The 14,542-nt window shown below is 43.6% G+C and overlaps 1 protein-coding gene and 1 pseudogene across 3 annotated transcripts in view; one reads left to right on the top strand and one right to left on the bottom strand.

Annotated features, from left to right (window-relative positions):
* The window catches only part of ACOT9 (acyl-CoA thioesterase 9), an 87,751-nt gene that overhangs the window by 42,627 nt on the left and 30,582 nt on the right, over positions 1-14,542 (bottom strand). The window contains exon 1 of one of the 3 annotated variants that reach the window (XM_006146656.3): positions 4,655-4,828. The exons of the other annotated variants lie outside the window; for them this stretch is intronic. Coding sequence (XP_006146718.1) covers positions 4,655-4,674 — 20 coding nt within the window. The 5' untranslated portion in view covers positions 4,675-4,828. Of the gene's footprint in view, positions 1-4,654; positions 4,829-14,542 lie in introns of those variants that run through there. 3 annotated transcript variants of the gene reach the window in all.
* LOC102475872 (3-ketoacyl-CoA thiolase, mitochondrial pseudogene) lies at positions 5,209-12,648 on the top strand (annotated as a pseudogene).

A 14,542-nucleotide genomic window follows, 5' to 3' on the forward strand; every position in this document is an offset into this window, starting at 1 on the left:
AGTAAACAATAAAATAAAATAAATTCTTTTTAAAAATATTTTAAAAGGGACAAGCAGATGGTGTAATAGTTACATCACTGGAATCCCACAGATCTGACTGTGGTTCAAGTCCTGGACCAGGCAGCTTAAACTCACACCTGGAGCATGTGCATGTGTGCCCAAGATCCCAAGAGGAGAATGGAAGAAAAGGGATTGTGGGGGTGGCCATTCCCCCTGGGGGCTCATTTCTCATTTTCTGTTTTTCTGCTTCTGTCTTTCCGTCAAGCACACATGCCCTATTGCAAAAACCTTTCTTAATTTTTTTTAAATACATATGTAAAGTAAAAGAAGATGGGTCAGACCATGGTTGCTGAACCCCACATGGCCAACTTCAGTCTGAATCCAAGGCCCAGCAGCTTGAAAAACATGCCAGATGCATGTATACACAAAATCTCAAGAGAAGAGTGGAGGAGAAGAGACTGAGGCATAGCCATTCCCCTGGAGGCTGATTTTTCACTTTCCCCTCTTTGTCTGTGGCAAGCGCACATGTCCTACAGCAAAAACCTCAAAAAAAAAAAAAAGTTAACACATATTAAATTAGGGGCATGTCTAGTACATGACACATCCTCAAAAACTTTAGCTTCTATTGTCCCAAAAAGTCATGCTTCTCCAAAATGTCCTCTTAAAACCTCTTAAAAAATTAAAAACCAAAAATTTAGAAGCGTAAGCCAGCACTATGAAGGACCATCTCTGACTTGTATAACCAACATGTCTAATGCTGAGATTACTTACAAGTAATCTAGAGATGCTTTAATGTTCTTAAAGCATAGGGAGGGGCCAGCAGGTAGTATAGTGGCAAAAGTGCTGGACTCCCACATGGCCAGTCATGGTTCGAGTCACAGACCTGGCTGCTTAAAAATCACATTGGGTGGGGGGACCAGCAGTTAGCATAATGGCTATGTTGCTGGGCTCCCATGTAGTCTACCGCAGTTCAAATGCCGGACCCAGTGGCTTAAACTCACGCTGGGCGTGTGTGCCCAAGATCCCAAGAGGAGAACGGAGGAGAAGGGATTGTGGCATGGCCATCCCCCCGGGAGGTGATTTCTCACTTTCTGTCTCTCCCTGTCTTTCTGGCGAGCGTGCACAATAAAAAAAAAAAAAAAAAAAAAAAAAATCACACTGGGTACATGTGCACACATGCCCAAAATCCCGGGAGAATGGAGAAGGGATTGCAGCATGGCCGTCCCCTCTGGAGTGTGATTTCTCACTTTCCCTCTGTCTGTTTCTGACTCCAGCAAGTACTCACACCCTATAGCAAAAACCTTAATAAAATAAAATAAAGCACAAGGGGGACCAGCAAATGGCATAATGGTTAATCACTGAACTCCCATATGGCCAACCATGGTTCAAGTCCCAAACCCGGTGACTTGAAACTCATGCCAAGTACATGTGCATGTGTGCCCAAAATTCCGAGAGGAGAATGGAGGAGAAAAGACTGTAGCCATCATCCCCGGAGGGGGAGGGGGGGCAAGTTCTCACCTTCTGTCTCTCTGGTGAGTGCATGCTCTCTATAACAAAAAAAAAAACACCTCTCTAAAAAAATAATAATAAAATAAAGCACAGGGGAAAGGTCCAGCTATGGTGGTGTGCAGATAGTGCCACCTCTTCAGAAGCTGGAGGCCTGGTTTGGTTCTCAAGTCAACCTACACACACCTAGCATGGCTGTACACAACCGTTATCCTAGCTGACCGGGAGGCTGTGACAGGAGGATTGAAACACAGGAAGACCCTGGTGTAAATATCTATCTCTGATTTTCTCCCTTTCTCTCCTATAAAAGAAAAACATAAAAGTATACAAGAAGATATACACAAGTTACATGCAAATACTATGCCAGTTTATATGAGGAACTGAGCAACCATGGATTTTGGTATCCACAATGTGCCCTGGAACCAATCCCCCATGGATACAGAAGGACAACCATACTATTTCAGGAGGTTCATAAACTATGCCCTTTTGATTAACTCCGTGGGCCTCTATATTTAAAATTCTGATTCAAGCTTACACCTCCCAAAGAAACTGGGGGGGAGGGGAGTTAAGTTCAGATGATTTGCCCGGGAATATCAGTCAACGGCACATTGGCTGAGTCCAGAAAGACCCTAGCTCTTCTGATCCCCACCTCCAACGAACACACACAAGTTGCTTTTTTCACAATCTCAGGTTACTTCCCTCATACACATCTAATGCTGAGGTAGAGGAAGTTGGAGAATGGTTTAATCAACACTCAACACTTCAGAACCTCAGGGTTACCAGCTTATCCTGATAAGCCCTCAAGATACCAACACCTCTGGTCTTTAAAGAAGTATTTATTGGGGGAGGGGGGGGGGAAACATAATAAAAATTAAAAATTAGGGGCCAGTAGGTAGTATCCATATGGCTGACCTAGTTTGAGTCCCAGACCTAGTGGCTTTCTTTCTCACTTTCCCTCCCTCCCCCACTCCCCACTACCCCTCCCTCTCTCTGGTCAAATTTAAGATGATGAAAGAGGGGGACCAGCAGTTAGTGTAATGGATATGTCACTGCATTCTCATGTAGCCAATCACGATTTAAGTCCCAGACCCAGTGGCTTAAACTCACACCAGGCGTGTGTGCATGCATGCCCAAGATCCCAAGAGGAGAATGGAGAAGGGACTGCGGCATGGCCATCCCCCCCGAGGGGGAGATTTTTCACTTTCTGTCTCTCTCTGTCTCTGTCTTTCTGGAGAGCACACGAACCCTACAGATGAAAAAAAAAAAGATGAAAGAAAAGAAAGAAAGGTAATTATTTTTTTTAATTTGTTATAGGGCACATATGCTCACCAAAGAGACAATGAAAAAAAAAAAAAAAAGCTACCAGGTACGAAACAAGACTTGAACCATGGTCAGCCATGTGGGAGTCCAGCACCTTAACCACCATGCCACCTGCTCATTTCTGGCCTTTAAACGAAACTGTCATAAGGCATTTGGGACATTCAACCCGAGGACCTCATGACTGAACGTTTCCAATGAAAGGTAATCAAGGTGCCCAATTTCTCCATGGCTTTTCACCTGGAGAAGTGACTAGAAATGTCTTGGCTCAGTACTAGTTTCCAAATCCAGAGTGGGTGGCAAGGAAGGGTTTTAAGTGCAATAATAGACAAAACCACTCATGCTCTCCACTCTGAGGAATGTCTTCAATTTAGAGACTAAATTAAGTCAGGTGACTCTTGTGAGTCTAGAAGAAAAAAAAAAACCTATAAAGGTTGCCCACCTGTCAAATAACCTAATCATCTCAGTCTGCATTCATTTAAGAACTCTTTCTCTAGGAGGCCAGCAGGTGGCTTGGTGGTTAAGGGCCCTGAACTCCCACATGGTCAACAGCAGTTTGAGTCCCAGATCTGGCAGCTTGCTTTCTCACTTTCCTTCTCTCTCTCTCTGTCCCTCTCTGGTCAAATTGAAAGAAAAAAAAAAAAAAAGAACGAATTCTCTCACTAGATACTGGTAGACTACATGCTTAATGCTTAACAGTAATCCCAAGAAAGGAACAAGGCTATGGGAGTTCACAGTGCAAATGAGGACTTCCAAACTGGGACCAGGCTCAGGAAGGCTTCACTGGAGTAGACAGTGGAGCTCACAGAAGGCCTTTCATATGTGGTCCTTATTGCAATGACTTTCAATGTGTTTTCCTATCCTGTAACAAAGCTTTCATTTTTTTAAGTGCTATCAACAGGAGAAAGTGTGTGTGTGTGCGCGCACGTGTGTTTGTGTGAGCACCCTTTCAACTAATGGCAAGGTTCCCAGGAACGGTGGGAAAGATCCAGGATCCCCAAGAGAACTGATGAAATCAGAGACTGCCAGTACCACTGTGGGCCACACCAGGGTAGCAGCTTACTGTCTCTACTAGAGCTGAGACAACTTCGGAAACTGGAGCAGCTGTGAGCCCCCTAGGGACCCCGCCAGGCAGAAAGAGTTTGGAAGGCCTAGAATACTCAGGTGAAAGGGGTTGGGGAGGACCTGGTGATGCCCTGGAGTTTAAGGTCCTTAGGTCCTAACTGTGCCTGCTGGAAAATTACATACCCCAAAGGTATCCTCCATGTCCAAGTGGCTCTAGCAAAGCACATTCCCTTACATGGGTAAAGTTCAAATCAGCACCAGGGCCGTAGCTAGTCGACTACAGTTTCGAGATCCTGGAAGCCAAAAGGCACCCTGAAATCTCTGCCCACGTTTCAACACACTTGACTCAGTGTCCAAGTGAGTCAAGCATTTAACCCTAAAAAAATGTTCTCCAAAGGAGTTCAAAGGGCTGAAGAGTTAACGTGTAACTCCAAATACTATCTGACAAGCCGCTACCTCAAAACTATTTCCAACCACATCCCTGATGAGCAAAGAGAAAGGAATGCCAGGAACACCCAACTTTCTCCCTTTGCGTTGAATACAAAACCTGTGCCTGAAGGCGCTAAAGTGGGGCAGGGTGTCTCCCCACCCTAGGCTGGCCCTCGGCTAGGCGGGGTCGCAGTGGGTGGGCCCCTTTCCCACCAAGCCCTAATGCCCACGCATTAGTTCCGCCCGCCTCCGCCCGCTTCCCCCGCCGGGGCCGCTGGGAGGGCGGGGTGCACCCAGCCAGAGCCCTGCCTGGCATCCCCTGTGCCCCTCTACATACCGCAGTGCTGCCCGCTTCATCGCGTTAGGCCACAATTCAAGCGGCTGGAGAATCCAGGGGGTCCACTTGAGGGACACGGAGATACAGGTGCGCGAGCGTGAGCGCGAGCTCGAGCATAGGCGCGAGTGCGAGAGCGAGCGCGAACTTCACGCCCCGGGACCGCGCCCACGCAGCGAGGCCGCCAGCGGGGCGGGGCCAAGTGCGGGGGACCGGAGCCCGCGCCGCCTGGGGGGCGGAGCCACGCTACCCAGAGGCGGGGCCACGCTGCGCCCTTCAGCCCCCAGCCCGTTCATTGGAGGGAAGCTGGAGCTTCGCAGTCTATCAGTGCTGCCAACTGGACGATCAACCTATTCCCGCTGTTGTTGAGTAGATGAACCACGCAGCGTCGCCAGTGACGTGGAGGTCAAGCACAGCCCTGCCCTGTAGAACTTGTCTCCTTTATCCTTGACCCCCGCGCCTAGACTCCCAGGCTGCAGTTCTTGCCCTTGGCTGTCTGGGGCTCACCCTCCTGAGATTCTAATTTACTTTGTCATGGGTGTAATCAGGGATTCAGGATGTCAAAAGGCGCTTACGTAAACAGAGGTTGAGAACCACTGATTTAAAGTTCCTTTTCTAATCTCGATCAATTCCCTAGTGTTTGACAGTTGGCTAGGCATACCTACAGAGATTCAAGACCAGAGAGTTTAAGATGATTTCACTCCACTAGTCGAAGATTCTCCATTTCATTAACGAATTCCTGTTGAGCTGTTCGCATTGTGCCAGAGGCTGTTGTAGACACTGAGGATGCAAACAAAACAAAAAATGACGAAAATCCCTTCCCTTAGGGAGCTTACCTTATAGGGAAGGAAAGCACATCAGCAAATAACTTAAGTTCAGAACGAGGTAAAGCAATCTACAAGAGGAGATATTAATAAAACAAGATAATGGTGGAGGATCTTTTGTGAGTATATGCAATCTTGCTTTGCCTCTAAACATAATTTCCTAGGAGGCAAGGGCCTATGTATCATATGCTTTTACCAAATACTCTCATACATAGTAAAAAATTATTTGTTTGAATTAAGCTAGTATTTTTTGTGTTTATTCTATAATTGCCAAAGTATTTTATAATTGCCAGAGAGCACACATGCTGGTCAAAGAGAGACAGAGAGAGAGGGAGAGCAAACACTCCCAGTAGGATATGGTCATGCTGTAATCCCTTCTCCATTTTTCTGTATTGTCAGAATTTTGGCCATGCACACACACACACACACACACACACACACACACACACACACCCAGCATGTTTTTCAAACTACTAGGGCCAGGATTCTAACCTTGGTTGACCATGTGGTATCAGACTCCCTTAACCACTATGCTACAACGTCTGCACTTGTTTTTATAAAATTACTCCATAGGGACCAGCGGTTATATCGCTGGACTCCCACATGGTCAAGCACAGTTCAAGTCACAGACCCGGCAACTTCAAACTCACACCAGACACGTGCGCGTGCATGCCCAAAATCCTGAGAGGAGACTAGAAGAGAAGGGATTGCAGTATGGCCATCCCCCTGGGGGGTAATTTATCACTTCCTGTCTCTCTGGCAAGTACACATGTCATATAACAAAAATCTCTAAAACAAAAAATTACTCCCTGAATTACAAATAGAACATAGTCTTTGGCTTTCTCATTTATTTTTTAAAAAGAATTATTTTATTTCATTTACTATCATCATTATTACTTGTTTTAATTTAACCAGAGAGGGACAGAGTGAAAGAGAGGGAAAGTGAGAAAGCAAACCACCAGATCCAGGACTCAAACTGCAGTGGACTATTTGGGAGTCCAGTGCCTTAACTACCATGCCACCTGCTGGCCCCATGGCTTTTCTCTCTATCTAATCTTCTTTGCTTTTCAGTCTCACATTCGGAAGACTCCCTTTTTTGACTTGCAAGGGATCATGCCTTCATTTTTGTTTGTATTGCCTGTACCTTTTCAGTGACTATTTTGCTGTGTTTTGTGTCAGCTAGACTTTTTTATATGATACTACACTACACCTAATACACAGTGTAATAAATATTTTTTTTTGGAGAGATTTTCACTGTAGGGCGCGTGCGCTCGCCAGACAGAGAGAGACATAGAGACAGAAAGCGAGAAATCACCCCCCAGAGGGGATGGTCACGCCGCAATCCCTTCTCCTCCATTCTCCTCTCGGGATCTTGGGCACGCACGCACACGCGCCCGGCGTGAGTTTTAAGCCACCGGGTCCGGGACACGAACCGCGGTCGACTACGTGGGAGTCCAGCGACATAGCCATTACGCTAACTGCTGGTTCCCAATAAATATTGTACTGAATTATACTATTGAGTTGTCAGAAAAGTCATGCCATTTTTTTTGTTTTCTATGCAAAAATGCACCATGACTTTTCTCACAACCCAGTATTTTTTGTTCTTGTTTTTACTTGAGCTTTTGGTTAAAGCGATAGGATGCTCAGAGAGAGAAATTAAGTTCTGAGAATTTTCAGGTTAGGTTTATCTACAGATTTTTTTTTTCAATTTGCCAGAGGGTGTGTGCACTCACCAGAGAAAGAAAGAGGGATGGAAAGTCAGAAAGCACACCTTATGGCAGATGGTCCCACCACAGTCCCTTCTCCTCTATTTCTCCCTCCTTTGGGGATTTTGGGCACACCTGCATACATGCCTGGTATATTTTAATCAAATCACCAGGTCCGAGATTGGAACTTTACAGTCAGCCATGTGGTAGCCAGCCACCTTAACCACCATACTATGGGCTAGCCCTCTACAGAAGTTACTTAAAGAGGGAGGATAAGTGATTTCATCACTTAGCCCACCTACCTTAGTTCTAATCTCAGGAAATGCCTGCTAGATCCAGCCAGCCCAGCATTCATTCATTCATTCATTCATTCATGTGTCTCCAATGATCTCAACTGGCAGCATGCATAAAATTCTTAAAACCTCTTAGCAACCCTAATTTCTGTGTGTTGCTGTTGTGGTTGTAAAACATATACAGGAGGCCAGCAGGTGGCATGGTGGTTAAAGGCGCTGGACTCCCACATGGCCAAGCACAGTTTGAGTCCCGGACCTGGTGGCTTGTTTTCTCGCTTTCTCTCTCTCTCTCTCTCTCTATCAAATTCAAAAATAATAATAATAAATGAAGTTAAATAATTCTTAAATATATACATATAGATTTGGTATACCACATTTTGGGTATCACAAAATCACACCAAGAAACATGCAAAAATTGTATAGTGGTGAAAATCACTGTCCTTAAGTAAAAGATCCTCCACCCATCTCTTGGGTTCCCATTATGTTCCATTAGTTCTATTTTGACATGATCTCCAGGTTAAAAAAATGATATAAAAAGTATACTTAAATTATTTTCCAATCGCAGTGACATAGTGGTAATTCAAATGTCCTGCAAGGCTTGAAACCCTTTGGCTGACCACAAGTTCAGATCCCCAGGTCCACTTAAAAATATGCCAAGTGTGCCCAGGATCCTAAGGAGCTAGAGGGATGGGGAAAGGAGATTGTGGTGTGATGAGACCCTATCAAGTGTTCTCTCTCTCATACTCTCTATCATATCAATAATCTAATTTTTAAAAATAAAAGGTACTTGGGGCCAGCAGGTGGCGTGGTGGTTAGGGGTGCTGGACTCCCAGATGGTGCCACCATGGTTCAAGTCTTGGACCTGGCGGTTTGCTTTCTTATACTCTCTCTAGCTCTCTCTGGTAAAATCAAATCAAGTAAATAAATAAAGTTAAATAAAATAATTCTTTAAAATAAATAAAAGGCATTTATTCATGTATGACAGATAAAATATTATCAATGTTATTATTATAGGAATAATAATAAAATCAAACAACGAAATCTAATAATATGTCATCAGATCAATCTAGTATTATGAGAGACCAGCAGTTAGCATAATGGCTATGTCACTGGACTCCCATGTAGTTGACCGCGGTTTGAGTCCCCAACCCGGTGGCTTAAACTCACGCCAGGCACATGTGCGTGCATGCCTGAGATCCCAAGAGGAGAATAGAGGAGAAGGGATTGCAGAGTGGCCATCCCCCGGAGGGGTGATTTCTCACTTTCTGTCTCTCTATCTCTCTCTGTCTTTCTAGCGAGCGCAGGTGCCCTATAGCAAAAATTTAAAAATAAAATAAAAAAATCTAATATTATGAGTGAAAAGTATCCAGTAACCATTTTTCTTGGGATGCTGAAACACATATATTTTTGGCTATCTGATTTACGTCGAAAAGTTTACCATCAAAATGTTCTTAAACACTTATATCATCAACTTCCTTTTTTTAGGTGGTTGTTGGTTCGTTTTTGTTTTGTTTTTGTTTTTGTTTTGTTTTGTTTTGTTTTGCTATAAGGCACATGTGCTGGCCAAAGAGAGACAGAGAGAGGAGAGAGGAAAAGTAAAAAATCACTCCCTGGGGAGGATGGCCACACTACAACCCTTTTTCCTCTTCAGATTTCGGATTTCGAGCATGCACACGAAGGCACCCAGAGTGTTTTTCAAGCTGCCAAGTATGAAACTCCATCTGCAGAGTTGGCCATGTGGGATCCAGGTGCCTTAACCACAACACCACCTGCTGGCCCGTTATCGACTTTCAAACAAACTAATTCATACTATGATTTCCAAGATAAAGAAAACACTTCCTTTTTTTTTTAAGGATTATTTAATTTTATTTATTATTATTTGTGTTTTTTTTAAAACAGGTTTTTCCCTTAGGACACATGCACTTGCCAGAGAGAGAGAGAGAAAGTGAGAAAGCAATTTTCCAGGTCCAGGACTTGAACTGTGGCCAACCATGTGGGTGTTCAGCACCTCAACCACTGCCACCTGCAGGTCCCAAGAAAACACTTCTTAAAAGTTAACTTATTTCCTAGACTAGAGATCATACAAAATGACCTATAATAAAGTTAGGAAGAGAAGGAGAAACAATGGAAAAATTTTCCCCAAAACATCAATAAAAAACCAGAATGACTAGTAGACTGATATATAGAAGTGCTTTATATTATATTTTCTTGCTCTGACAGAAGCGAAACCAGCCTAGGCAATTTAGAAACACCATGATTTTATCACTTTCTTAACCTTTCCCCAGCTCTGCTTTTGACTGCTCATCAAATGGAAGTGTTGAAAGTTCTTGTTTTCAGAAATGTTCTCTTTCCTCTAACAATTTCCTCTTGTTTGAAAATGGCAAACATTTAAAACATGTGATTCTATTAGGGACATGGATCAGAGGGCTTCTTTAGGATAGGACATCTTTGTTTCAAGGTGTCAACTTCAATAAAGATGTCTTTTTCAATAATATAGGGCTTAAACAGTAAAATTACAATGAGTATCTCCCCTACCCATACCTAATCTTCCAATCATTCTTCACCTCATCATGCCCATCCCCCCTCTCACTTACTCCACTTCAACAATTTCAGGTTCTCTTCCATTCATTCTTCACTGTGTCCTATTTACCACCCATTCTTTTTCCCACCCACCTTCCTTTTTATTCACACTGAAACATTACTGCCACCATCATAACTGAGAATTAGGGCCTCTCTTCGGATCCCAGGGCAGCTGTTCAGCTTGGCCAGTGTATGGTCCAACCCTGCCATGTTGGAGCCTAAGGGAGACCAACAAGGGCCTGCCAAAACAATTACAGTTGCACTGAGATTCATAACTATGAAAAGAACCAAGCTATAAACATACTTCATTATCTCCATAAAAGTTCATGCTTCAGAATTCACTCATGATTTTTCTTTTAAAAGAATTATTTTTTTATCATTACTATTATTTTAATTTGCTATAGGGTATGTGTGCTCACCAGAGAGAAACAGAGACTGAGAGAGAGATAGTAAGAAAGCAACCACTAGGTCCACAACCTGAACCGCAGTCAGCCACATGGGAGTCCCGTGTCACCACACCCCCTGCTGGTCCATGCACTCAAGCTTTTAAAATTTACTTCATGGGGCCAGCAGGTGGCATGGTGCTTAAGGTGCTATACCCCCATGGCTGACCACAATTCAAGTCCTATGCCTGGCAGCTTGAAACTTATGCTAGGTGTGTGTGCATGCATGCCCAAAGTCCCGGGAGGAGAATGGAAGAGAAGGGATTGCAGCATGGTCATCCCCCTGGAGGTATGGGATGGGGGGGGGGGGCAATTTCTTGCTTTCTCTCTGTCTCTCCAGTGACCGACCACACATGCCCTATAACAAAAATCTCTCAAAAAAAAAAAAAAAAAAACTTACTTCACAGTGAGTATTTAATATAGTTGCTAACATCATGCTGGCTATTTGAATTTATATTATGTTCTTTCAGGTTTAAATTTGTATTTTTGTGCTGTTGGAACATGTGGTTCACCAAAAAAGGGTGGTAATGGTTTTTTTGTTTTTGTTTTTTTATTTTGTTTTATACATTTAATTGCTATGCATCATTTAGCTTGTTAAGAGAATTTACCCAACATGAAATACACCTCAGAGAGACGAGAGCTGAGATCTATGTTTCCCTAACTGAGCCACCACCACGACCCTTCTCCTTGGTGTGTTTGTTGTTGCTGCTAAGCGGATGCCTTTTGGAGTTTATGGAGGTCTTTTAAAAGAGTTCACTGCCGCTGACTTGGCTGAATTTGCTACCAGGGCTGACTTGTCTGTTGGAAAAGTCTTAACTGAAACTGTTGAACGTGTCACTGTAGGCAATGTCATGCAGAGTTCTTCTGATGCTACATACTTGGCAAGGCATGTTGGTTTGTGTGTGGTAATCCCAAAAGAGACTCCAGCTTTCACCATTAATAGGCTTTGTGGCTCTGGTTTCCAGTTCATTGCAAATGGATGTCAGGAAATCTGTGTTAAAGATGCTAAAGTTGTCCTGTGTGGAGGAACTGAAAGCATGAGCAAGTCTCCCTACTGTGTCAGAAATGTGCGTTTTGGAACAAAGTTTAGATCAGATCTCAACTTGGAAGATTCTTTGTGGGCAGGGTTAACAGGTCAGCATGTCTAACTCCCCATGAGAATGAATTACTACAGAGAATCTTGCTGCAAAACATAAAATAAGCGAGAAGAATGTGACAAATATGCCTTGTAGTCACAGCAGAGGTAGAAGGCTGCTAATGATGCGGGCTACTTTAATGATGAAATGGTACCATTGAGGTGAAGACAAAGAAAGGGAAACAGACAATGCAAGTAGATGAGGACACTGGCCCTAAACGACCCTGGAACAGTTACATACACTTCCAACAGTATTCAAGAAAGAAGGAACCGTCACTGCAAGGGACGTGTCCAGACTATCTGATGGTGCTGGAGCTATTATCATAGCTAGTGCAGATGCTGTTTAAAAAAAAAAAAAAAAAAAAACAATTTCACACCACTGGCAAGAATCGTGGGCTACTTTTTGTTTCTGGATGTGATCACTCTATCATGGGTATTGGTTCTGTCCCTGCTATCAATGGGGCACTGAAGAAAACAGGACTGAGTCTTAAGGATATGGATTTGGTAGAGGTGAATGAAGTATTTGCTCCCCAGTACTTGGCTGTTGAGAAGAGTTTGGATGTTGACCCGAGTAAAACCAATGTGAATAGAAAAGCCATTGCTTTGGGTCACCACCTGTTGGGAGGGTCTGGATCAAGAATTACTGAATGGGACCAGCAGTTGGCCTAATGGCTATGTCACTGGACTCCCATGTAATCAACCATGTTTTGAGTCCTGGACCCGGTGGCTTAAACTTACACCAGGCACGTGTGCATGCGTGTCCAAGATCCTGAGAGGAGAATGGAAGGAAAGAGATTGCGGCATGGCCATCCCCCCCCGGGGGGGAGGTGATTTTCGCTTTCTGTCTCTGTCTCTTTCTGGAGAGTGCACACGCCCTATAGCCAAAAACCTCTCAGAAAAAAATTACTACACACCTGGTTCATGAACTAAGGTGTATAGGTGGAAAATATGCTGTCAGATTAGCTTGCCTTGGAAGTGACCAAAGAACTGCCATCATCATTTAAAATACAGTCTGAGAGACCACAGAGCCCACAGACGCCAACTCTTGGGCCAGGCCACAGTAAAACAGGTAACCTTGAGAGCAGCTGCCATAACTGGCCACACTCTGCTGCTGAAATAACAATTGAGTTTGCTCAAGCAATAGTAAGGTTAAAATGCATTTATCATGAGTAAGAGCCCATGTCAGAGAAGGTTCTCTGAAATTCACACCAGTCAAACATGATGTATTTCTGAACTAAAATCCAACTATACAAGGCCTTAGAAAAACTGTATCCTTCTAAATAACAACCACTTATGCCTTAGAGAATATGATTATAAGGAAATTGAATAAATATTGCCTTAACTTAAAAAAAAATACACCTCAGACCAGTTCAGTTGTGAATGCTATACATGTTATCATCAACAGGTAGTAAACCATTTCTGTGTCCCAAAAATGCCTTAATCTATTTTTCTCCCTGATTTCCTTTCCTACACTCTTCCCCTCTCAAGGGTGGTAATGTTAACATTAGTCTATCTGGTTAATCTTTTTTTAAAATTATTTATTTATTTATTCATTCATTTATTTTAATTTGATCAAAGAGGGACAGAGTGAGAGAGAGAGAGAAAGTGAGAAAGCAAGCCACCAGGTCCAGGATTCAAACCACAGTCGGCCATGTAGGAATCCAGTGCCCTTAACCACTACTCCACCTGCCAGTCCCTCTGGTTAATCTTTATGTGTGATATTTACAGGATTGTTAGATTCCTTTGTTCTGTTTATAACTTGTTAGCACATCATACAAAACAACAAATAGGCTTCTATTTAGCCTGATCCATGGTGGCGCAAAAACCAAACCTGCAAGGAGGAAAGAGCCTTATTTTACTCCAGAAAAGTCTTTTGAAAGTGTCCATGTCTTCCCTGACTCCAATTCCTACTACTACCAAGAAAGCCTGACTTCCTGTGGATTGCTCAGCTCCTCCATCTCCCTCACCCTGGTCCTGGCAGATCTCGTAAAACTTCCCTGAGAAGATAGAGATTAGTGAGAAGAGATGGATATAGAGATCTAAACTGAGAGCAGTCTGCTCTAATGCACTGGAATAAATGTGTCAGACCCAGCCGATGAGAACTCAGGTTTGTTATTAAAGGGCACATGATGTCTAGTAAGGAGAACTAGAGAAACAGTGTCATTTGCAGGAAGCCCAGATGGCCAGCCCATGGCATGGCAGTTAAGGCAGCTAGATCCCACATGGCTGACTGCATGGCTCAAGTCTCGGACACAGTGGCTTGAGAAACATGTCAGGCTTTGGGGCCAGCAGGTGGCGTGGTGGTTAAGGACGCTGGACTCCCACATGGCCAACTGCAGTTCAAGTCCCAGATCTGGCAGCTTGCTTTCTCACTCTCTCTCTCGCTCGCACACTCAGTCTCTCCCTGGTCAAATTAAAATAAATAAATAAAGTTAAATAAAATAATTCTTTAAAAAAAAAAGAAACATGTCAGGCGTGTATGCATGCATGCCCTGAATCCTGACATGAAGGACTATGGTATGACTATGCCCCATGGGGGAGTACTTGTGCTCTCTACCCCACCCCTCTCTCTCTGTCAAGTGCACTCACCCTCTGGCAAAAAATAAATAAATAAATAAATAAATAAATCCCAGCTTGACTGAACTTAAAGAATCTTCCACAAAAGCATAACATAAAAACAAAAGAAATCACAATACAGATGACATTCCCAGTCTAATCAACTGATGATTGGGTCCATCACAATGAATGAAAGGCAATTTATTGTATGAGAGAACAACATCATCTGTGATAGACATCAACCTCAAAATCTACCCTCCTGGGGAACCAGCAGTTAGCGTAATGGCTATGTCGCTGGATTCCCATGTAGTTGACCACAGTTCGCGTCCTGGACCCGGTGTCTTAGGACTCATG

The sequence above is a fragment of the Tupaia chinensis genome, unplaced genomic scaffold, assembly GCF_000334495.1.
Source record: "Tupaia chinensis unplaced genomic scaffold, TupChi_1.0 Scaffold000184_1, whole genome shotgun sequence".
Classification (NCBI taxonomy): Eukaryota; Metazoa; Chordata; class Mammalia; order Scandentia; family Tupaiidae; genus Tupaia; species Tupaia belangeri.